We start from the raw sequence: 26,147 nt of genomic DNA, 5'->3' as shown, positions 1-26,147 counted from the left end.
TAATATACTGCTTGACTTTTTCTGTCCACTTATAAAACTGGCTTGGGGAGAAGCTGAGAAATTTCTTAGCAAAAAAAACACTAAAGCAAGTATATTATGCTTCAAAGAAGAGTATGATAAAAATACAAGACACAAATAATATTATATATTTACCTTCCTTTGCTTTCTTATGCTCAAGTCTTTCCTTTTGCAAGGATTTCTCTAATCTTGATCTGTGTTCATACACAACTGGAAAATAAAAAGTTAAAATTTGTCTCCAAATTATTAGAAATTCTAAAGTAAAATTAACTTCAGTTTTCAAAACAGGAGGAAAACAGTTTAGGGTCTTCTCACAATTAAAATTAAAATGGATGTATTTAGAAGTTCCACATTCTGAGTGAAAAACAGACACAAGAATAGACCTAATTGTGGGCTGACTCCTCTACAGGAAGCCCTTTATAGAACCAATATGCTGGTAGAGGTTTCCACCTGCTTTGCCAGCTCCTTTTCCTTCTCTTGCCTCTGAAATGCAAATGTTTCTATGAGGTTCCATGTCTCGTCTCAGGCAAACGTGTCCACTTGGACAACTTCAACCACCATCCGTCCACACAGCATTTACCCCCATGTCTGTATCTCCAGCTCCCATCTCTCTTTAGTACTAGAATAGTATTTCTAAAGCCGATAGGGTTTTTCTTCCTAGATATCCCGAAAGTACTGCCAAGTCAACATTATCTGAATCTGAATCAAGGTTTCTCAGACCAGCGAGGAAGCCCCAGCAGCATACCACTGGGAGTAAAGAGGAGAGAGTGTATTCCCCAGTGTCAAGGGAAACGCAGGTGACAGAGCCACAGAGATGAAGGCAGGAGGGGCTCCCCAAAGCACCTATAAATGCGCCCATGAAAGAACCAATCAGGTTTACAACTGCCATGGCAAGAAACCAATAGCAAACTGGTGTCATTGCTGTTTAGACCCTCCTGCAGTTTATCATCCCTACCTACCCAGTCTATTCTGAAGAAGCCAGAGTTGCCTGGTGAGTGGGGAGGAAGAGTATGTGTGGCAGGGAGCAAATAGGGAAAAGCAGCCCCTCAGAACTCTCTCCCCTACTGAAGGCTTCCCCCCTACAGCAAATGGGCTGGGAGTGAGGGAGAAGCTATACCCAGGGATGCATAAAATATGCATTCGTATGCTGGATACGTACTAGTACAAAATATGTATCGAGTTCATTAGTACTGGACCAGACGTGATACTTACTAAACCAAGACTATGTTTACCATTAAAATTACTGAAACTTTTTTTTCAATCTGAGAGAAGCCAAGAGGCAGCCAAATCTGTCTGAGATTTCATCCAGGGACAGAAAATCCAGCCCCACAAAGTGGTCTGGACAAGCAATGACGGGAAAGGAGAGGAGAGCCCAGTCACTCTCTGATGCACCCTGTGAGCCCAGTTTGCTCAGCACTGTGGTCACATATGAGTCATTCCCTGGCAAGCTACGCCAAACCAGTCGTTTGATTCTTTTACCAGGCCCCGGCTCCCCATGGCTACCTAAGACACAAATCAATTGTCAATCACTGTCTCACCACGTACAGTATGTACAATTGCCCACACTACTGGCGGTCCAAAGGTGCTACAGTCACAGCAACACCCCTCTCCCTGCTACAACCCTTGCTGCTTGAAGGGGTGCCCGCTCCCACTTCCTGCCTTTGCCTCATGGTCACAGATGCCAGTTGCCAGCTACTGCTGCCCTCCTTCCAACATGGCCGTCATCTCCTGGGTCCCCCACCTTTTCCCCAAACTGTAACTCTCACCTTGTCATCTCCTATGAGCCTTCCATTCCCAGGGCTCCCTCTACAGCTCCCACAGTCCCTACCTGTCCTTGCATCTCTGTTCACAGCTTCTAGAATGCCTGCCACCACCCACACTGGTATGGTGTCATCCCTGAGAGGCATGCCCACACCTCTCTCCTCTTCCCCCTCATTCTCAGCCTCCCACTAGTCATCACAATAATCCCTGCTCCCATCCCTTTGTCCAGCAGGTCCCTACTCTATTCATCAGATGACCATTTTATCCCTGTGCCATGATTAAAGGAATGCAATTCATCTCTGCATTTACTGAGCCCCTACTCTATACCTGGCACCACCTTATGAGTAGAAATGACAAATGAATAGACATGGGCTTTGGCTACAAAAAAGCTCAAGCCTAATATAGGAGAGGGGTAATTTGTAAATAATGAGAGCTAAATACATTTTGCATTTTAAAAAAAGCATATTTAAGCCCAAAGAAACCCAAGGATGAGCTCTGGATGGGAAAGGCTGAGGGAAGACTTCTCAGAGGTGGTGATATCTTGGCTTTGGGAGTGACAGCAATTTGGCAGATGGGGCATAAGAGAAAGGCACTCCTAGGAGACATAACAGGGACAAAGGCACAAAGGTATGAAATTGGGCTAAAGGTAGTTGTACTCCAGAAAGCTAGGTTACAAGCCCATTTGTTGAGAAAGCATGTGTTTTGAAACATTATCTTCAGTAAGAGTAGAGGGACCACTAGATTATACCAAGTAGAGAGCAAGTGTAGGGGAGGGAGAGGAGCGTTGCACATGGGAGGGTGGGAGATGATGCTCCATTCTTAAGTCTCTTCCCTGCTCTGCAGTCAGGAAGATAGTGTATCAAAAGCTGGCCCCAAATACCCATGTAGTTTATTGATTCACACAACTGTCTCTGACTGCTTTCTGCTCAATGGAAATTTATACATCCAACATATTAGTAACAGTGTATCCCAGAGCCAAGAGAGGTCATACTGGGGTACAGCAGGCCCCTAATCCAATATGATTGGTGTCTTTATCAAAAGGGTATTTTGGACACAGGCATGCACACAGGGAGAATATCATGTGAAGATCCTAGGACACACAGTTACAAACTTCCATAAATAATCTGAATATCTGCTTTACCAGTGTCCAAAAAGAGGTAAGTATGGTTGTAGATAACAGTCAAAATTGAAAGGTCTTGGAAAATCTGAGACATTCATGAATACATAAAAGCATCACTAATAGCAAGACCTAAGGCAAGAAGAATGTGGTTTTGCAGATGCAGTAGGAAAAAAACATGTGGTAAACAGGAATAGAGGATATATGTACAAAGCAGGAGATAACTGTACTATTAATATTATCTTACTCAGAACTGGTCAAGCCATTATTATAGCACCAGACTCTGGTCCCAGTGCAATACAACTTAATGCAGAAATAGTTTGGGGGCTGGGGATTCCACCAAGGAGGAAGGTGAGAGAATGGAGCGGCAGTTCCTGAGGGAAGCTGGAGACGCCCTGCTCATTATCAAGCTCAGAAAAAGGAAAACAAACTGAAAAGGAGCCCTAAAATCTAAGCTGAGGAAACCACATTAAATAAAGGAGAGTGAGAGTGAAAATTAACCATTGGAACTGGAAATTCTGGAAAGAAGGGGAGAAGAAAACAGGCAGGCAGTGATATTTCAGTTGAGAGTGCAGATTCTGGTGTCTGGGTTTAAATCCCACATCCATTCCTTATGGGACAAATTGCTGAACTTTTCTGTACTTCAGTTTCCTTATGTGGTATATGGGAATAATAGGACCTGTCCCTTTAGGTGGATGTCAGGGCTAAATGAGTTAACATATGTCAAATGCTTAGAATACTGCCCGGCACAGAGTAAATGCTAGAAAATTCTAAAATATTTTTCACCTATCTGTGTTGGCTTCTAAGTGCCAGAGAAGGAAGCTGGTGATTCCCTGAGCCCTTTATATCCTACAATTAAAGTCTAATAATAACAAAGTAATCATACACATGAATGAATGAATGAAATACTACATATGGACAGAGACAGACTGGAAAGGCAATAAAATACTTTTCTCAGTTTTCTTTTAACTAAAAAAACACTTCCCTTAAAAAAAAGGAAAAAGCAAATGATCATTCCAATAGCTTAGTAAAACCGTAAGTTGTTTTTTTAAAAAGACAGTAAAACAGACCAGATAGAATCTTTGTATCCTTGTAACTCTTCCAGAAAATTTCTCCATCAATTAAACACACACACACACACATGACCCTTTATTCTTTCAACCCCAGGCTTTTGAGCTAACAATTTATCTAGATAGGTTTACTGTTTTCCTTAGAAGGAGGATTGCTAATCAATCCTTGTCACCTAGCTCTATTTTTCTATTTATATTCTCGCATCAAGGGCATCAGTCAAGATGAACTAATACTGCTAAGACATTTGCAAGAAAAAAGGCACATAATGTCCATTCTCAAAGCACCAAAGAAGTTTAAGGAAAAATAAGTATAAAACAAATGGTTTAATCTTGGCCTTCAGGATCTTTAATGCAGAATAACACTGTGACAGGGACAGGATCTGAATCACAAGAACTCAAGAGAAAAAGATGAAAATGCATAATACTCATTGTCTTGCCTGCTTACCAAAAAGGACTTTAATATTTTCCATGCCGTCCAGAATGGAAAGAGGTTTTACTCCCCCTTGAAGCACTCAAGAGTTTAAAATCATACTGACTTCCTATAGCAATTTTCCACTTTTAACTCTGACTTCCATTTGAAAGTCACAGAGAAATTAGTTGTATACATCCATGTATGGGCAAAATACGTATCTATGACATTTCAGGGCAAACTGCTCCCATTCAGAATTAGAAAGCAATACTCTAAAGTTAAACAGAATATGCTGCTAAGTGTTTTAACACTTTAAGCCAAGAGGGGCAATAATTCTTTGGCAGAAGTAACAACCCATAAAATTTTGCTTTCAGTCCTGACAATAATGTAGTGTTTTATCTTTATTAAAAAAAAAACAATAACTGAGGCTTGATATGAAAGTCACACAATTCAACTTATGAAAACATTAAGGATTGTTAAGTACCTTTATCATTTTACAGATGATAAAAAGCATTTAAAATGAACAAATTCATGTTTCTGAAATCACGGTTGAAGAGTTTTAAGTAGGATGGCGAGAGAGATGACAAGAAAGGAAAATAAACTGAAATCACTACAGTTCCAAAACTATAACACTTTTGAGGTTTTGTTTTTGTTCTTTTAGGCCTAAAACCATAGATATGTATTACAGTCCTGTAGAATAGTTTTCGGTTGTGGTTCTAACTTGCCAGAAGTTGGGTGGAGGCCAGCCACCAATCCATCTCCCTCCTCTGCAGAACAGTGAGTTGGTAATTAACAGGAAGAAAACATCATGTGTACCGTTTGCCAATTATCTCTCCTTCCTTTTGTCGTAATTTTACCTCAGAAGTCTGAGAAAGAATACAGGAGATCTCCTTAGAAAACAACCCACATAAAACAAGTAGTAAAGAAAAAATGAAGGGGGATAACTCGTACCATTTTGAGGCTCCCCCTGGAACCCCCAGCCAGCCCCCATACGTAGCCAAGGGCACCCCTAAAGCCCTGTCTCTGCGGTCTCTGCCTAACTCTTTCAACAGTCTCCTCCAGTTCTGTATCCGTCTTCTTAAAACCAATGACTGCTCAACAATACCTCCTACACCATTAAGTCCAGTTTGCACTTCTCATTCAACCCCAGTTCCACATCTATGAGTACAATTCAAGCTTTCCAGTCTGCTTGACAACTTTTTGCTGAATTTAAGTATTCATGATCCTTGTCGTATGGTTAGCTCCTTTTACTAACTTACATATTTATGTTCCAGCCTGAGGGCAAAAACTTTCAATGACTTTTCATCACTCCGAGTCAAACCCAAAGCTCTTTCAAGGCTTCACTCCATTGTTCATCCTGCTCCCGCCACACGGCAGCCTCCCCATTATGCCCTGACATGCTAAGCACATTTCACCTCAGCACCTCCTACTGCCCTTCCCTGGCTCCTCCACTGCCCCTCCTCCGGATACTGTGTGACTAGCTCCCTCACTTTTTTCAGACTGTTCCTAAAAATACACCTCTCACCAGTCCTTTCCTGGACAGCCTATCTAAAACTGCCACCTGCTCCCCACCAGCAACACTTACAGTCTCATTTGCTACTTTGTCTCCTTAGCACTTACTCCACAACACTGTTTTACTTATTTGTCTTATTTATTGTCTTTCTATCCCACTAGAGTATAAGCTCAGCTAGGGTAAAATGTTCTGGTTTGCTTTATTTCATTATTGTATCCCTGGTACACTGAATTATAGGCATTCAATAGATAATGAATGAATGAACCTTATGTGCTTTGAAGGCTGGGATTGGCTGTCTCCTTATTCCTTCTCTTCTATATCCCAAACCCTAGCTATCCCCCAGTTCCTTATATCTAGCTGTACTTAATACTTGTTAAATGAATAAATGTATTTAGAAGATACTTCGTTCTTTTCCTCATTTGCCAGCCATCCTCTATGTCCCAGCATTTTTAAACAGAATATCCACATTTGTTGGCTTATTAGTACTTGCATATCCCAGAGAAGAGATGAATAACACAAATTAAATTTAAATGTATATCTTGATGTAGAGACTCAAAAGACTAGCATTAAATCATAGCCCTGAAATATAGCAGCTTTCAGAATGCTACAAGAAAAAAGGACAGTCTGATTAGGTATTTTTCTCTGCATGGCAACTGAAGTATTTTCTTATCACACAATAAAGTTCCTATAATAGCTCACACAAGTGTCTATTTTTAAGTTTGCTAATGCATACAGTTTATTAAGTCATTTAAATGGAAATTTTAACCATGATTTGAATTGGTGCTTAACTGCCTTTTCCACTTTGAATAAAACTATACTGAGGCTTTCCCCTGGATAAATGACACTATCTAATTGAGATTTGGCTTTTTCAAACAAGTATGATATTAGCTGACTTACAATATATTTCTTCATTCAAGTCTTCTTTTTGGCATTCTTTCAAATGGTGAGCTACTAATAATCATTCTTATGATTCACTCCTCATGAAAGGATTCTTCTCTTAGCTGCTCAAAGCTATTACATTACAGCCCAACAGTGTCCCAGACACCTTGGGAGACAATAAAGTGTAGGACTGACTCTTATAAAAAGCTAATAATCAATAAACTTGGGTTGTGAGAAGAGACAAAGACAGGTAAAACAGTAAGAAGATAATGACAGATCACCAAAGGTTACGTGAGCTAGGCTGACATAATGGCCTGCTGAACCAGCAGATTTTTAAACAGAATCTCTTTGTAAGCTGAAAGAAAAAATATCCTCCCATCTCATGAAAATGCTGTGCTCTGCAAAGCAAAAATTACATGTACTGTATATGCATATATATTAGAAGCTTAAAGACATAGTAATAGAAACAAAAGTTATTCTAAAATTATATAAATAGACCCCATACAGTAATATCCTTCTTATCCAGCAGTCATACTGGAGCAGGGCAGCATTATAGTATTTCAGCAAATAATGTGTGAAAGAGAAAGAGAGCTAGGTTTCTGGTCACCCAAAATTGATGCAAGGATGTCTAAGAATGCCCTTCAGATGCGTTAAAATATGCAAAAGTACATTGGTTTTATAATGAGACTATGAATTTATGCATATACTTTTCAAAACTGATGTGCTTGAACCAAACATAAAGACATTTAATTTTCATGAGCTATCTGATTTCTTCACAGGAACCTGCCTCTGTAAACAGCAGCAAAGAGGAAACAACCTGAAATTCAGTATTCAAATATCAGTGCCTAGGAGGATTTTACTTAGTATAAACCTATGTCCCAGAGAATGTCTACAATTAGGGCAGGATGAGCTGAGGTATACTGGCTTCTTCAAATCAACACAGCAATACACAAAAAACCCCATCTTCATCTAAACTCCCAATGTCAGGTTTGCACTTCACGATGTGAAAATACGCAATGAATCTCACAAGAGAGTTCATAAGATTCTTGCTTATAAAGAGATACCGTTCAAGGTCTCTTATCTCTTGCATCCTGGATATTTCATTCAACAGATCAAATACGCATAGAGCACTGATCATGTGCCAGGCATTGTTCTGGTATTTGGGAATACATCATGAACACAACACTAAAACATACTTGCCTTTGGGGAGCTCATATTCTTGCAGAGAGATATAAATGATAGTAAATGTAATTAATATTACATTAGAAGTGAGTGCCATGGTGGGGAAAAAAGAACAGGGTAAAAGAGATCAGAGGTGTAGGAAGGACAGGTTGGGTTTCTTTCTTAAATCTGACAGTCAAGGCAGGACTCACTGAGAAGACATTTGAGCGAAGACTTGAGAAAAGTGAAAGAGTACTACAGACAGCAGGGGGAATGTTCCAGAGAGGAGGGACGAGCACTGCAAAAGCCCTACAGTCCAAGTATACCTGGGATATTCTAAGAAAACCTGGAAGGCCAGTGTAGCTGAGGTGAAGTGAGCATAGAAGGTCAAAGGGTGAAGGTGGGGAAGGAGGAGATTGGCATGGACCTCAGGGAAGACACTGCTTTTTACTCTGAGGAGGCATGGGGAGCCTTTGAAGGGTTCCGAGCAGGAACATGTGGTGATGACTTAGATTTTAAAATAACAGTCGCTGTGACCACATGGGTGCAAATATAAGCAGGGAAACTAGTTATTAGCAGGCTTCTGCAATAATCCAGGCATGAGGTAATGGTAGAATAGGACCAGTATGCAAGCTGTGACAGGCTCTGCATTTATACCAAAGATAAACCAGCACATGTTAATCAGCTGAGATGGGGAAGGCCTTTGGTGGAATAGGTTTGTGAGGAAGATCAGGAATAAACATTTAGTGATTGCAGAGTGACTCACTCGTCTACAGGAGTCAAGGCAGCCTCCAGGAGGTAACATTTGTATGGATGTTAAAAGATGACAAAAGAGGAAGGACAGAAAAATCCAGTGCAACAGCACTGAGGCAAAAACAAAACAACCTGTTTGTAGTATTCTTCAAACTTCCCTGATGATAACAATAGCCTGGAGTGCTTGTTAATAGCACAGATTCCTGCAGCCTTATCTGAATCTACTAAATTAGAATTTCCAGGGAAGATGTTAATTTGAATATATTCAATATATTCTGATAATTTGCATATATAGCAAGTGTGCTCCAACTGCTCCTCCATTACTTTTATAGAGGAGTTCTGGAAACACTGTTTAGCATCAGGTTGATAGGAAGGTGGGTAATCAGGGTGGGGAGAAAATGAATGACATGGGGCTATAATTAACATGAACAGATCTCTATGATTTAAGAAAAATAACTTCAAGGATAGTGTAGAAGATAGAAAATCCAAGAGTGTAGAAGTTGATAGATTAGTTAGGCAGTTACTGCAAAAAGTTAAAGTAACACAAAGGTTAAATTTCCATATTGCCTGAACATAAAAAGATCTCTACTTCTGCCAATAAGACAATCCAATTAAAGTAAGTTGATTTTTTTTCCAACTGGAATATATGAAATTTTAGGTTAGTGAAAAGAGTGGGAAGGGAAGAAGAATATGAACTTAATGATAGTTTAATAGTGACTGAATATATGAAAAAGTAGTCAATTAAATTAGTCATGAAGGAAATCAAATTAAAACCATAATGCAAAACCATTATTCTCTCATCAAAATGGCTAAAATTTTAAAAGACAGAAAATACCAAAAGTTGACAAGAATGTGGAGGAAGGAACTCTCTACTTTGCTGATGGATGTATAAATTGGTACAACCATTTTAGAAAACTGGCAGTATTGCCAAAGCTGAAGACATACTTTGTGGTCAATAAATTACACTCTGAGGCAAGTATCCAACCAAATGCTTGACATTTAGTTTCCAGAAGTCACACAGGAGAATCTTAAGGGCAGCAGTATCATAATAGTTGCAAGTTGGAACAATACAAACATCTGCCCTAGTAGAATGGGTAAGCTGCAGTTGCTTAGAAAATGAAATATCGCTCAGCAATGTGAACAAACTAAACATAAGAACACAGATGAATTTCACAAGCATAATGTTGAATAAAGAAGCCAGACAGCAAAGTGGCACTTACTGAATGATTCTACTTATAAAGAAGTTCAAAAATGAGCAAAACTCATTCATGATGACAGAAGACAGGATACTGTTCTCACCATGCATATGGCAGTGGGAGGTGGGCAGGCAGTGACGGAGAGAGAGCAAGGGGAGCATGTGTGTGAGCCAGTGATGCTCTGATTCTTGGTCTGAGTGCTCACCACACCGTCTGCTTTGTGAAAATTCACTGAGCTAAAGACTGATGATTTATATGCTTTTCTGAATGTATAATTATTTGTCTAAGCCATAGTACATGCTATTTTCAGTTACTTTAATGAAATAGAAAACACATTCAGATATGTCACTTTTTCTCCACCCACATCTCCCCAATTTGATTCAAACTCTTCACATGCTTGGCTGACATCTGTGTCTGCCTTACCTCAGGTGAGTGTTTTAGTCCCCTGAGAGTTTCCTAAAGAGTGACCATCTTCACATGGAGACAAGACATTTGTGGAATTTCTCTCTCGGGTTCATCACTGTAAATGTCCTCAGCCGCAGATATTTGGTAAAAAATAGGATAGCTGATATTTTCATTTGTCTTATAGATGTATATTCATGCTTCCTAGATCCCTAACTCCTGAATGTATGGGGTGTTTTGGGGGTAGTTGTGAAAAAGCTTGTTTTTAAAATCATTTTGGATTTTTGGTTGAGGACATGTTCCTGAAAATAAATACTGACACTATTTTAAATGCTACTTCATCCTTCAAAAAAAAATGTTTTTTGTCAGGTGCCCTCCATAAATATCTAACCACATTAAATGGGGTCATTTTAGGCTAATGTGTCTTCCTCTCACAGTGCTCTGCTGTTTAAAATAAAGCAGTTGGGAAAGCACCCATTAATAGCAGAGGCTTAGTACTGGCTCCAAGACATCAAGGTCCCCTCTTTCCTGAGTGGTAATTGTGCAGGATGAAGGGAACCTTGCCTTATAATATTTAAGCATATGCAATAATCATTAACAGAGGGAAAGGAATACACAGAAGCAAAATATATCTAATGAAATAAAATCAAAATGCCTGAGTGACTTATTCAAAGTGCACTTTGAACAGATGATGCAAATATTTCTGATTTTGGCTACTATGTGAACGGTGGAGTCACAATCCTCTCAAGGAGGATTGGGGCAGGGTTGGGGAAGAGGCAAATCATGCACCCCATGTCAGACAAGTTTAATGTTTAATAGGGATGTCAAGATAGCGCAGAGAAGTATAAAGACTAATCTAGCAACACTCACGTTCAGACAGCTAGAAGGTACCTGTTGGGAAGGTCTGTTTCACCACACTTACAGGTCTAAGACCCAACACAGAGAGCCCTCAGAGGTAAATCCCAGACTACCCTCCACAGCCACCACTCTTCCTGACATTTCTTTGTCCCACCACAACTGAACTGTTGAAAGACTTGTAGTTATCACAGGGGGAATGTGAATAGATAAGAGATTAGGAACAAAGCAACACTGGATCTCTGAAAGCTGCAGCACCAGTTTGATTGGAAGTTTCAGTGATATCCTACATTAAATTATGGACATTCATTCGTATCCTTTGGGATGAGTATAATTAAGTACAATTTGTTTCTTTCCTCAGATTTGCTACAGAAAATGAATATTTTCCTGATGGGTTGTTACAAAGAACACATGTGGCTCTAAAGAGGAACATCTTCCGCACTGAGACACTGGGTGCAGCCTGATTTGGGGTAGGGTTACATTTTAACCACTATTCACTGCACACTATGTAAAAGTCCTTAAAAGAAAAAGCTAAGATCACTGGGTGAGACCCTCAAAGGTCAAATAAAGGAGCTATCCTTTCTCCATCATTTAAGAAAGGGCCTAGGCAAATCTCTATCTACAATCTTATTACAATAGTTTATGTACAGGTATGGCGCCCCTACTGCATCATGGATTTCTGAAGAGTTGGTCCCTTTATAATCTGTGCACTAACCTTGGTCTGGTACAAAGTGGGTACCTGCTGCATATTTATTAAGTGACTGAACCAATACAAACAAATGAATGCCTGAACCCAAGGCAGCTTAAGGTGTTAACAACGTACTTTCATATCAATTATTTCATAAAAGTTACATATGAGAAGTTTTAATGGTTACATATCAAGATAGATTTCCAAGCATCCAATTTAAAGAAACTTCAAATTTGATACAGCTAATTTACACCAGTATTTCAGTGGCATGGATTTTAAAGTTTTTCTATAAAAGAGACAATATATCTATACTGTTTAAATTAATAAAGTATGTGGGGATTTTTGAAAGCACAGAAAAATCAAAAAACATTCCAGATCTGTAGAAAGGTGCATGACTGGATGTCGAAAGAAGAAAAACTTCTGATACCACAGCATTCTCATTAGAGTTCGACTTCAGATTTTTCCTTTCAACCTCATTCCAGTTAGAATTCAGATAAAATCCATTGAAAATAACTTGAATAGGACTGAGATGGATTAGCCTGGGAGGAAAAAAAAGAATAAAGAGACACACTGACAGAGAAATAGAAACAGATGGGGCCAAGAGATAACTTAATGAGGATTTCTCAAGTAATTTAGGGAAAATAATACTGGCCTGAGCCAAGATTCCTGTGCTCCATGCTGCTTGACACTAAGCAGTTCTGTGCTCATAATTAAGAAATTTAACCTTTCTAAACCTGTTTTCTTAGCAATAAAATGACGTAGCAGGATAGCTGAGTGCCAAGGCCCTACCAGTGCTAAAATTCTAACCATGTATATTTACATTAAGGAGAAGAAGAGTGACTGGCCCTACATAAATCACTTCAGATTGAATATTCACAATGCCTTAAATTTGAATTAAGAGAAAAGAGCTTAGCAGAATGCTGGGAAAGGCTCTAATTTTTTTAGAAAATGTTTTTTGAAAATAAAATACTATTTCAGACTTCTCTGTCACATGTGCTCAAAAAGTTGAAAACTTACATTTTTGCTATATATTATATATACATAAAATATTATTAGAGCTTATGTAGCTTTTATTTAAACTAAGACTCCAAGTCACACTTAAGATGTCCTGTAGTGGGACTCTCCTTTTCTATAGGTATGACTGTGAAAATACAGACATATTATCCTTATCTGATACTGAATGAATAATAAAAGAAGTGCATACAGATAAAACTGCTTCTCTATTCCCAAACGGGTCTAAGGAGTGTACTTGCTCGCTTTTTTACCCCTTTCCTAACAGGTTTCAATCTGTTCTCCCTATAATAATTCTTCTACACACTCGGAGATAACTGAGCATTTTTGGTGGACAGCCTCCCGCAGATGCAGGGGACACTTTCAGATCAAACAGAGTTCTGCATGTTTACTTGCATATATTTGCAGGCAACATGTCACGGTGGAATGGGTTAAAGGCTAGAAGTTCAGAGATTTAGGTTTAATTTTTAATCTGAAAAGTATTTATTTAACGTCATGTTTCCTCATTGGTAAAATGAAAGGGCTTACCAACTGATTTCTAAGGCCTCTTCCAGCTCCAAACTCCCTTGATTCTCTGATGTCGTTTGGCAGGCAAGGACACAGAATCAGAATTGGGGAATGACCTAGATAGATTTTTAAGATCTAAGAGCATAACAGTGATGTTCAGAAAGAACTCTGGCCTGACCAGAATAGACGACCCAGCAGGGCCACAAAGGAAAATAGGAGGAGCAGCAGCATCTCTTTCCAGGGAAGGGCTTGAGGCCCTTACTGTCTGCAAAGTATCTGAAAATGATTAAAATTATTTTGACACCTGCAAGTAATTGGGAGGTAGGTGAAAACAGGAAGTTCAGGCACAGAATAACCTCACCAGTTTCAGATTCAGCCAATTCAATATTTATTGTAAGTTGGCTGTGAATAATGGACATTCATTATTATACTATATATTGATCTTCAAGCAATAGAGAATAAAATTAATTATAGCCATAGTCCTTAAAAAAAAAAGATTCATTAGCATACTAGATATTTCACCTGTGATTTTGTTTTTTCCTACTGACAAAGTGTAAATCAGAATTTCTCACGAAGAACAAACAGTTACTTCACTAAATATCTCGGTTCTACTATTTCTCACCTTGTAAATAAACTTGTCACTAAGAGGTTAAATATATTTGCAGGTGAGTGCAATCCTCACATGCATTGAAGAGGAAACGTGTTCTTTAAAACTGACTTCGGTAGCAAAGCATAAGCTATGCTTTTATAGTCCTTTATAGTTTACGTACAAAGAGCTTTTACATCCAATTCTCATGTAATTTGTAGGTGAACATGGTGCTAATTAAAAATTACTCCCATTTATTCATTAGAAGTTCTAGTGACCTTTCTTCAACCATTAGCTCATCTTACATGTACAGTATTTAAAAATCCATTTACTTAAGAAACATTAAGCTTTTAGGTAATTTAGCATAGTCTTGCCCATTATTCTAGATTTCTGAAAGTTACTTCATAAGAAAAGCAATCCACTTACTATGACAATTTTATGTCATTCAAGAGAATGTGAGAAAGGAGACTATTACCTTTAAATTTACCTTAAAATTATTTATACAAGATAGCTCCTAACCCATAAAGCTGTATGAATATAAGTATACAGTAAAAGAAAGTTTTTTTATAATTACTGCCAAATATAAATTATCATAGGAGAACGCTAATATGACTTACCACAGGAAGGTTAGGAAGATTTTTAGTTAATATTCATGTTTGATTCTTTTATCTTTACTTTGGAATCTTGAGAACATACTAGGTAAACAGTTTTAACATTTTAAAGAACTCACTCTTGAATGCTACTTTTAATGAAGATAATTTTGTGGCTAATTTATCACTTACTCAATGAAAGAATAAAAACTACAGTATTCAAAAGAAGTTTATCCTTTCAACAACACAGATGTATGAGTTAGCAATTCCAGTCCTTGATCCAAAGCAATAAACCTAGGAATACATATTAAGCAGTTACCTAAATAAAACTTAGCAGTATATATAGGGAAACAAACAAAACGAAATAACTATTAGCTTTTCTTCCAAGGCTAATTCCACTTAACTAAGTAGATTTTTTTTCCCCCCCCAAATTCTGGAAGAAAGGGAAATACCAAAATCCATTGATAAGGTGTGGATAAAATGGCCAGGATTCTCACCTAGCCCTGGTGGGCTGTCTCATTACACACATGTTGGCAATACGTTGCTATTGACTCTATATAGAGAGCTCCACCCATTGCTCTGGGCGATACAGCTACAGGGCTGCAGGAGGGCAGAGACAGCAGTAGTGGCAGCGCTAAGGACAGAGACTGAAATGGCTGGGCAGATAGAGAGGCCCAGAGGCAGAGACCAGCATGTTGCACACAGACTCGCTCTGAGTGGACAGGATTCTAGTGTTTGACCTGCCACTGTAGGAATAAAGTTGGGTAAAAACTCTTTCATCCCCAAAACATTCCACTGTCATTTTTCAGTTTCATTGAATCCATAGTGAACTTGCCTGGGGCTGAAACCCATTGACAAGACATAAAGCCAATTCATTGCTATGTCAAAGGGCAGGATACATTTAATTGAATTTCATATCTGATCCATATTTCCAGTATTGAAAGAAAACTGATGTTTCCAATGGTGACCATTCTTACCAATTAAGTAAATCAAGCATTCAATACAGTTTGGAATGCCTTTTGGTAATGTAACTTAAAACGAAAAGGATTTTAATTAATTTCCCTCCCTTTTCCTAGAAAAAAAAAACTTACTTGGCACAGAGCTTTCAATACAAACTCAAATTCAATGGAATGATTTAAATAGAGACCAGAAACCACATGGGTAGGGAAGTTAATACAATTTCTGTTTAACACTAACAACTAAATTCACCAGAATATTCCATTTCCTGATTGTTTCACATAATTGAGTTTTGCTGCTTTGATGTTCATAGTCTCTGAGCAAAATGAATTAACGATTGAAATAGAAGTCTTCCCAAAACCATTCCAAAATATACTTCATGAGAGAAATAAAAATGCTTGTTGAAAACATCATGCTTTATAATGTTAAACTTACTTTCCTTAATGGAAATCTTAAAAGGGTATCATTAGAGCTTTATGTCATCTCTATTTCTACTTTCTAAGTTAGTGTTACATAAAACCTTTGATAGAACATAGCAAGTTTTCAAGTATGAAGCCTTTTATAGAAAGGTGAAGTTACTAACCATTAGTAAGGTAAATACTTTATTTTCCTATAAGCTGTAATTTCTTAACTAATTAAAATGGTGGGTGGGGTTGACTTTTTCAAACCATCTGCCATGTACTAGTAGGAACAGTAGGGGTGAGACTCATAACTCCACAGAACAAGCATAAAGCTTACTTGAACAGGCAGTGAAATCAGGCCAACTGGCTAGATGATTTACTAAAAGTCACCTAAATACTTAGTTATGGAGACCAAATTTGCACCTACACTCATTTCAAATTTTGGGAAAGTGCATAATTTCCTCATTTTCCTGAGTTTGGTGTTTATTCACACAGTGATCTCAATAAAGTCCCCAAACCTTCTGCCTCTTCCAATACAGGTTCAAAGGTAAACTTTAAAAACATGTGAAACCCAAAATGAATTATTTTTTCATTTTCTCTTAAAATAAAATAATCAATCAATAATTGCTGTTTTCAATTCATGGAAACCACCTTCATTTTCATTAAGGCTATTAAAGAAATTACAAAAAAAAAAAAAAAGAAAGAAATAGAAAATCACCATCTGTGACCTGGCTAGACAGAGGCATATGGCTTGAAAACTTGAAAGGGAAAGTTGAAGTCAGGGAGTTCTCCCAACTTCTTTACATTTAATAAGTTCACTCATCTTAGTGAGTGGATTCTATCTTACATTGTTAATTCTAGTTTTAAGACCAATCTTTTTTTTTAATTTTCTTAAATCAATAGTGAAGATAACATCTTTCCCTTCATCCTACAGGCCAGGGATTAGCTTTACAGAGTCTAACTGGACTGGGAGAATGGTACCTGGGGCACATCTGCCCCACACTGCTCCCAGCAGTCACCTGAGTGGGAGGAGGGGTGAGGGCCAGTGGCACAGACCCAAGCATGACCTAAAGAAGCCTTGCAACTCACATTATCAGTGTTTCTCAACATCTTGGCATGCCTGGAGGGAAGGGGAGCTGTGCTAAAAAGAAATAAAACTGAATTTAGAGTCAGCAGATATGCATTCAAATTTCTTCTATCATTTATTACCTCTCCATTCTGGACACACAACCTTTCTAAACGTCATTCTTCTAATCCATAATGTTAAATATCAGAGCCTAATTCAGTGTATGGCATCGAACAGGTATTCGATGAATTTCAATGAATTTAAAACAATAAAAAGGCTGAATGCTAGCAGTGTTCTCAAGGCATGGATGATGAATGAATACAAGATATGCAACATTCAGGAGAGACAGACCTGGGGTAAAGGGGCTGGCCTCAATGAGAAGTTCCTGGTGGTCGATGGAGCCAGCCAGGAGTAAACAAGGAAACATGGCAGCAGGGAGAGACCCGAACTGAAATGAGATTGTCTGGGGCACAACAGACAATCCAGCAGGCCAGGGAGATGACCCATTTTTGCTTGATGACTAGAAGAGAATGCTGACTTCACTGATTTTGTTACTGAATGAATCACAAGCATGGGTAAGCTAAGAAAATATGTGAGGGAGTAGAAAAATGTAAGCAATTACATGGATGTTGTAGAAGTTAACTTTAATTTAAAAATTCCTTGCTCTGTTTTGTTAACTTTATCTACAGTGATGGCCACACTCTGCACCCACCCCAATGAACCCCCTACAGCCTTATTTTTCTCAAAGGCTATGAGCCCTTGGAGTTGCATTGTTGTAAAACCTAGGCAGGGAATAAATTACCACATAGCAGTAAAAACTGCTTGTTGAGTATCAAATCTCTGAAGGACACCTAGAGAGCAAGTGAACTTTTATGGCCAGCCTTGGATTCTGAATTTTCCATAGGGCCGTGTTACTTGTACAACTCTACAGTGAAACTCAACCTTGGATTGCTGTCCAAGTTGTGCTCATGATTTTAGGAAAGAAAGTGTGTGCTGGCCTGGTCTTCCTGGTCCAGCCCTACACCCAACGGAGATAAGCCAGGACATACTCATCAAAGTGACACGCATTACATTACGAATGCTGCTTAGCAAGGCATTTGTCACTAGGCCCTGAGTGACAGAGTGTGAAGCCCATTCAACCTGGTAAGGACTGAGAAAGGAGGAAAGCAGGGAAGGAATGAGACATCCAGGTAACATTCTAGGTCCTTAGTATATTCATTTACTTTTTATAACAACACTGTAAGGAAGATATGACTTTCATTTTCACGGGACTCCAAAACATGTAACTTGTTTAATGATATAAAACAAAAAATTGGCAGACCTTTGAGTCAGTCTGACTTCAAAATCAATTATGATACACTGAATGAGACAAAAAGTTCAATAGAAAACCTAAGTAAAATAGCATGCCATCTTTTAAGAGAAGTTGTACTAACATAGATGAATATCAGAAAAATGGATCACAAATGGCTAAATTAAAAATAAAACCTCTCTTAAAAGTAATTACTTGAAAACAAAACTTTTTTACATTACACATAATTCTATCAAGTTTGGTTACTGTACTTCCATGTCCACAGCAAAATTAGATGAAGCAAGTTTAAGGAGAGAGAGATAGAATGACTACAGTAAGCAGCAAAGAACAGCAAAGAATACTACAGACAATAATCGAAGAATTAGTTCCACTTATGTAGAGTGACTTAATGTTTGGGCAAACTGCTCTACAGATACTCCCATATAATGAAACGCAATTTCATATAGTTTTAGTCATTTCAGCAAGATGATTTTTAAAAATACGTAATTAAATAATTTCCCATTTCTACTTATGTTTACCAGGTTTCTTGAATTTTTGGTTGATGCTCAAAACATTTGGTTTCTTTCCTTCTTATATTCGGTGCACATTGAAAGGAACACAGTGTTACAGCACAGAACGCCCTGACCCTGAGGCATCACGAGGGCACTCTACAGTGGAGCCTCCTCCATCTAACGCTTCCCTAGCCCTGCCAGTTTTCCTTCTTTATTTTACTTATTCCCACATGGCCCATGCCATAGTCTGCTCTTCCTTCCCAAAAGGACTCTTTGGGAACCATGTCTTATTCATGTTTGTAACTTCAGAGTATCTAGCACAGAACCTGCTGTATAAGGTAAACTCAAAACATATTAAACTAATAACATTTATGTTCACTGTATTCAGTGTTAGAATCCAGGGGTGCATGTAGAAACAGTTCCTTATAAAATGGTTAAACTAAAACTTCTAGGGCTTGAAAAGGTAAACTTATTTATTCATTTATCAAATAACTATCTACTATATTTCAGGCACTGTTCTAAGCTCAAGGATTAAAATAATGGACAGAAAATACCAGTTTTCTGAATTCAGAGTTTTACAATCTCATAGCAGACAAGAAGGATGATAAAACAAGGAGATACGACATGAGATTTCAGATAGTCATCAGTACAAATAAGAAAACAATGTAAAATAATGGGATAGACAGTACTTGGGTGCAAGAACTATTATGTAAACTCTGCTTATATAGGGTATTATATGAAGGAAGAGATGTGGTTATGACTTTCATAGGTTGTTGAGAGAAAAAAACATGAAGGGTGCAGGCTTCTCAAAAGTAACAGTGAAATCCCTAGTGCTGGCAGGGCTGCAGTAGTAGTCAGCCTTTCGGCTGTTCCCCATGATCCTGCCTCCTGAATCTCATAGCCTCGTGCACTCCCCTCCTACATGGTACCAGGGCTGGTCTGTGTGACTAATAGTATCCAGCACAAGTGATACTATCTCATTCTAAGACTGGGTTATAAAAGACTGTGGCCTCCTCCCTTATCTCTCTCACTCTGTGGGAAACCAGCGACCATGTTCTAGGCACACACTGGCCATCTATGAGGGGTATCCCACAGGGAGGGACTGGAGCCTGCCAAAGACCACACCAGTCAGCCTGGAAGTGGTTCCTCCCTCAAACAACCACTAGATCACGACAGCCCAGCCAACAGCTTGGTGATTGCCTATGAGAGGCTGTGAGCCACAACCATCTGGCTAAGCTCTCCCAGATTCACGACCCTCAGAAAACCGTGTGAAATAGTTAATGTTTATATGTTTGTTGCTTGAAGGTGTTTAGTAGGGGTAAATTTGTTACACAGCAATGCATAACTAACTCAGTGGCTTTTCCAGTAGCTGAAATATGAGCTGAGGTCTGAGTAAAGAAGGCCTAGTGATGAACAGATCTCAGGGTAGAACATTCCTGACAGACAGACAGCAGGTATAAAGACTGAGAAGGATGTGAGCTTGGTGTGTAATGGAAACAGCTAACAGGCTTATGTGGCTCACATGGCTAGTGAAGGACAATGAAGTAGTAAGAGTCAAATTTTCCTCCAATGAGAGATGGGAAATAACATTACCTAATTTATATTTTACAAAGAATAATCTTTGTAAATTACTGAGCTACTATGGAGGATATAAAGATGGAAGCAAGAAAACCAGGTGGAAGCCTATTGCGATTAGTCCAGTCACTAGAGGATGGTCAGACTAGGATGATATTATACACTGGTAAAGTTCAAGATACATATTTTGAAATTAGAGCTGATACAACTCTATGAAAAACTTTTTCAGGTAACCGACACCATGCTAACAGGTTTTAGATTTTGAGGGATCTGGTAACACCAGAATAGACCTAGAAAGAGAACAGATTATATATGATCTACTGAGACGTAACTCAAAATACAAGATATAATTTTAGATGTGGTAGTTAAAAATTGTAACCACTGTTCTTAAAATGTTGTGGTACATGGAAAGACAGACTTTTCCCTTTATAAAAAAGAATTAAGTAGTCAATAGAAATGTCCTGTTGTGGTGTCTGTTCTGATTGGTACCAACCAGATGTTTAATAGGAAAGAAAAAGGTGTTTAAGAAATCAACTAGTGAAGTTTACAAAAAAATAGTAAGAACAAAATAACATAACAAAATAATAGTACAGAAAAACAGAGATGAAAAGGTATAAAAAATAAAGACAGATTTTTCCTTCCACATCAACATATTTCCAAAGGAACAAAGGTTAATGGCAAGAAGTATGTCTTTAAGTTAGAGAACAAATACTTACACTGGTAACAGGCAAGCTATTTGCTGGTTTCATGGAACTTTAGAGTTTCACTTATTAAAGCTTAACAAGAATCTACCCGTTCCTGCTCTGAAACTTCTAAGCAGGCATTGTTCACAAAAAGTACATAAATGAACTTGTCAGGAAAAAAAAAACAAAAAACCCTGCCTCTTCTTACTGTTCTTCTATTATAAGCACAAAAGGCATGTTGGGACATATCCACCAAATCAAGGCCATATTTGTGTACCTAGGGACCAGCCTTCAACTTCCCTTTTCTAGCAGAGAATTCTAATACCCCTAATTAAACTAAGACATGAAGAATCAAGTTTCAAAAAGGAAAAATATAAACAAATTGCCACCAAGGTTATCTTATCAAAGAAGGCTATATAATAATTACTAGTCATATACACATATATGCACAATCATACATACACAATATCTCACATGAAATGGTATTTTTAAATGCGCAACTTTCTTAAAGAATTGCTTAAAATCAGATGTGTTCTTTAAAAAACAGAAGACACAGAGACTGAAAAAAGAGTATCTGCTTCTATGATTTCTCCATAATTTTTTCCCCAAGGCCTTGGGCATAAACATATATAGTTGCCATAGCAGGTACTACAACCTTCAGATAAATATTAATGGCATGATTTTTTAATTTAATTATTTTACAAAAATATCTGTGAATATGCAACACCTTTTTAAAAAAAATAGATGCACTATATATATTCACAAGAATTCTACAAAAGTTTTTAAACATCTAATTCTATGTGTCCATGTTCTAAATTGTTCGTTTTTTTCCCCCATATAAATTAGCATATAAAAATAAATTCTATGTTTGATCATATCTGCTTTTGCTGCTAAAATTGGCATATTAAATGTGAAAATACTTAGGTAGAGAAGTTCTACTTATTCTATGTCACTGAAAGAGCAGTCATAAAAATCCAATAGAAACACTTCTAACTTTAATGGATACTTCATTTACATTCTATCTCTTGATGGCAGCACCTGTATAATCAAATTTACATGCCCAGAGAAAGCGTGCTTTAGGAAAAGTCTGTTGAATTAAAGAACATATTTGCTTATTGTATTTTGCTCAGAACTTATGTTAAATGCTTGTGCATTATAAACTTACACACTTTGCCAAGAAATATAGAAGTCTGACTAACATTAGGTCACTAAATGTTAACCTTTTTAAAAAGGCTAGTTCAAATCACAGTAAAATTATTCTTCAAATAAAAAAATAAACTTTTTTATCTCTTTATCTCACACTGCATCAATTTTAAAATTGGGAGATGGCATCATTCCAAATTCTTCATCCCTCACTGCTGTAATTATACATCCACACCCTGCCATGCTTATTGCTGAAGTAGCACCCTGGAAATGCTTACTGCTCAGGGCAGAGTATTATTCTCTGCACCCCAATCCATAATGTGGGACTGACCATGTGACTTGCTTGGTCAAGGAACATGGACAAAAATGATGGTGTGCCAGTTCCAAGTTCAGGTTTTAAGAGGCATCATGTGTTTTAAGAGACATCAGTGCAGTCTTATGTTCCTGTGACCCACCTTGAGAGGAGCACCCCAGCAGATGCAATCCTTTCAGCACATGTTATAAATTAGTGAATTACTTTTAAATGGTAATTTACACAATACAAATAGAGACAGCATGTACCAAATGAGCATGAGTGATAGTTAATAGAGAACAGATGAGCCACCTCATATCCAGGCAATCTCTTGGGCATTTTACCCTTGACTGAATAATGATACCAATGTTTCTGCTTTGGACATAAGTTTTAGTTGTTACTTTTGGTCATATTTTAAAATTTGTACTGATAACAGATCAGTGCTTGGAGACAGGATGCATAGCAATATTAAATTTGCATTAGTAAGAGAGGCAATAAGAAGATAATAATTTTGCAAATGTACTCAAAATAGTCCTTGTTACATTGTCTTACTCAAAATAACCATCAAGCATATTAAGAAGCTGCTGGTCCTTTAAAAAACAAAGTCAAAAGAACTAGAACATTCATAGTAACAGGAACTGATATTACCCAAATGTCCATCACTAGTAAGATGGATAAATTATGACAGACTTATACAATAGCACACAAATGGAAATGACAATCTTTAACTACAGGTAACAGCTCGGATGAATCTCATAATGTTAAGAAAAAGAAGCCAGGTACAAGGGCTTTTAATTTCATTTATGTAAAGTACAAGAACACTCAAAATTAATCCATGGTGATTATCTTTAGGGGGGACGGGACAGCTAGGGACTGAAAGGAAACTGCTGAGGTGCTGGGACTGTTATCTTTATTAAGTCTGGTTGCTGGTTAAGTGAACAAGAATGTGAAGGCTCATACAGCTGATGCATACAATTTGTGGATGTTAATGTATGTATGTTACAATTCATAGTTAAATAACTAAAGTATTTAAAAAAAAGCAAATGTTAGATTTGACTGGACTATTCACATGCCCAATATTTTATGTGCAAACTGATTCTTTCATATCCTGCAAAATATAAGAATTCAACACATTAGGTCTAAAAGTAATTTGTCTAATTTTAGCTATGCAATAAGTAACAATTTTAGACTGCATTTTAATATAGATCTGTGCCAAAAGCAAACACAATGTTTTTTGAATGTGTTAAAAGTTGTTTTCTTATACAAATAATTAAGAGAAAATTAAACGATCAGTGTTACTAAAAATTAAATATCAAATTAAACTGGTCTTTACATATCTTGAATATTAATTTTATTATCTTTAAAATTGTCTTTATTGTATAATTGTTGACAATACACATGGCTAAGTTTTCTTTTACATAAAATTACTTCTGGGTCACATACCATGTACAAATGAGGAGAAACAAATTCCTACAGGAGTTTGTGAGATTATACGTTAGAATGAAAAGGTTGTGAGAATTACTAGTTAGGTAACACGTAAGTAATGGAAAAAAAATATGGTTCTTCACTGAAAAAAAAATATGGTTAGAACTGCGGATACCTGCTGGCCAGTTCCAGACCTGCCACCAAAAGCTGTGCGAGCTCGGCCAAGTCAGTGCTGTCCAACAGAAACACATGGTGACATATGTAACTTATGAATTTCTAGTAGCCACATCAAAAAAAGTAGAATGTATACGTGTACTGTAATACGTCAACATCTAATGTGACAAAACAGTTAAAAGAATGTGTCGCCAACACAATAAAGTTGTGCTTAAGTGAAAAATATTTCACAATGTTTTACTTGTAACTTTTAAATTTAACCTTCTTAAAATTGGAAATGCAGTTCCTCATTCACACCAGCGGCATTTGGAATGCTTTCCCCACACATGACCTCTGGCTACCATATTGGCCAGCACAGTTGCCAAGTCATTCGATCTCCCTCAGGCTCACTTTCTTCACTGATAAACTACAGAAGTTATCTGACATCAACAATTCTTAGTGGGTATTTTGGCCAATTGAGGCCAGCATGCCCCATTCAAAACTTGAGCCTTTCATCAAGTAGGAATACAGCCCAGTGTCCAGGGATCTTACAAATTCCAGACAAAGTTGGAAATATTGGTGTTTATATAAAATATCTTTCTTTTTCCATGTAGACAACTGCTGTAAAATTTTTCAGAGCGCTGTGTGGTCCAAATCAAAACATATTCATATGCTGCTCTTTACATCCTGGGTTCTACAAATATTCTTTCTTGCTCTACCAAACTATGATTTATTTAAGAGTAATCTGACTTTAACATCTGGAAGCTAAAAAACACAGCTGGAGAATTTAGTTGAGTGGTGAGCTTCAAAGCCCCCGTAAAGTCAAGGTGAAAGTACAGATGCTATCAGGAGGCGACAGCCTGTGGTGAAACTTAGCAGGATACCAGTGTGAGCTGAAGCTCTGTCTACACCCCAGGATGCAGAGGAGTCTGAAAATGAATCATCCTACGGTAAGGGACAGCCTGAGCCCCAAATATGGATCGGGAGAATGTGTCAGAGATGGGTGAAAGGGCAGTGAAGCCAGGCTCACCACAGTGATCACCACTCTTACTGCCCTGGGACCCAGGTCCTGGGGAGACTTCCTGGACCCGCCAGGGCACATAAGATCCAAAAAGAAATGAGGCAAATATGCCAATGACAGTGGCAAGTTGCAGAGCTGAAGCAGGAAGCAGTAGCTTGAGCAGTTTCAGCAGCTTCCCTGGACACAGAGACGGGAAGAGGTAAGGGGTGGCAGGTAGACTCCGCGGAGGACAGTTCTCAAGTCCAGGTGAGTCATTATCTGGGAATATTCTTAACTGTTTGACAGAATCTGAAAAGGAGGCAAAGTCAGAAACTGGGAATAGGTACTACTAAAACCTCACTTTAGGTCAAGGGCATGGGAGCCTTGGAAACAGGATTAGTGAGAGCCTTGAATTAGAATATAAGCACTCAGTGCACAAATTCCAAGTGTGTCACTGTTTGGCCGTGTTACTTTTGTTTTCCCATATTTAAAATGGTTAATAACAAAGCACATTGCTTTTCTCTATATCAGAGAGTTGTGTCCAGGTCCAGATGATATCATGAACATAAAGCAATTTGAAAAGTACAAATTTCTCATGTAACTGCAAAGTATTTTTTATTATTTACTAAGCAATTACTAGTGGACTTTAGCAATGCAATTTGCTGAATGCCATTTAAGACCCTAATCAGGATTCTTCTTAAATTTGAGGTGGGTGGAATGGGTTAGGACTTTCAGGGGAACAGCAGTGAACAGTGACTGCGCCCTTATAAACTTAGCTACTTCCTAGGGGGTTCATGGGGTAGCACCAGGGACGGCAAATACCAAGATGAACCTGAAAGGACCTCAGAAGGAGGAATTTGCCCTAAAGCAGTGGTTCTTAACCTTTCTCAGGTTATCAATGCTTTGCAGATCTGATAAAAGATATGGCTTCTGTCTAGGGAAAAGGCAGATATACAAAACTGACATATATTTTAGGGAAGTCCATGGACCCCCATGGATTTCAAATAGAAAATGTCACTCTTTAAGAGCAGAGGGTCACAGCCAAGACATACAATATAGCCTTAGGGATGAGTTGTTGCTAGGTAGGAGGTTTTGAGAACTGCTGGAGGACTACAATAAAAACAAAGCAGTCTTTC

General features: G+C 38.0%; 1 protein-coding gene across 5 annotated transcripts in view; it reads right to left on the bottom strand.

The window, feature by feature from the left end:
- The window catches only part of GOLIM4 (golgi integral membrane protein 4), a 69,556-nt gene that overhangs the window by 32,254 nt on the left and 11,155 nt on the right, over positions 1-26,147 (bottom strand). For all 5 annotated transcript variants that reach the window (XM_017661041.3, XM_017661044.3, XM_017661042.3 and 2 more), the window contains exon 2: positions 154-228. In XM_017661041.3, coding sequence (XP_017516530.3) covers positions 154-228 — 75 coding nt within the window. The remainder of the gene's footprint in view (positions 1-153; positions 229-26,147) is intronic.

Source organism: Manis javanica, chromosome 3 (assembly GCF_040802235.1).
Source record: "Manis javanica isolate MJ-LG chromosome 3, MJ_LKY, whole genome shotgun sequence".
Lineage (NCBI taxonomy): Eukaryota > Metazoa > Chordata > Mammalia > Pholidota > Manidae > Manis > Manis javanica.
This window is presented reverse-complemented; position numbering and strand designations above follow the sequence as displayed.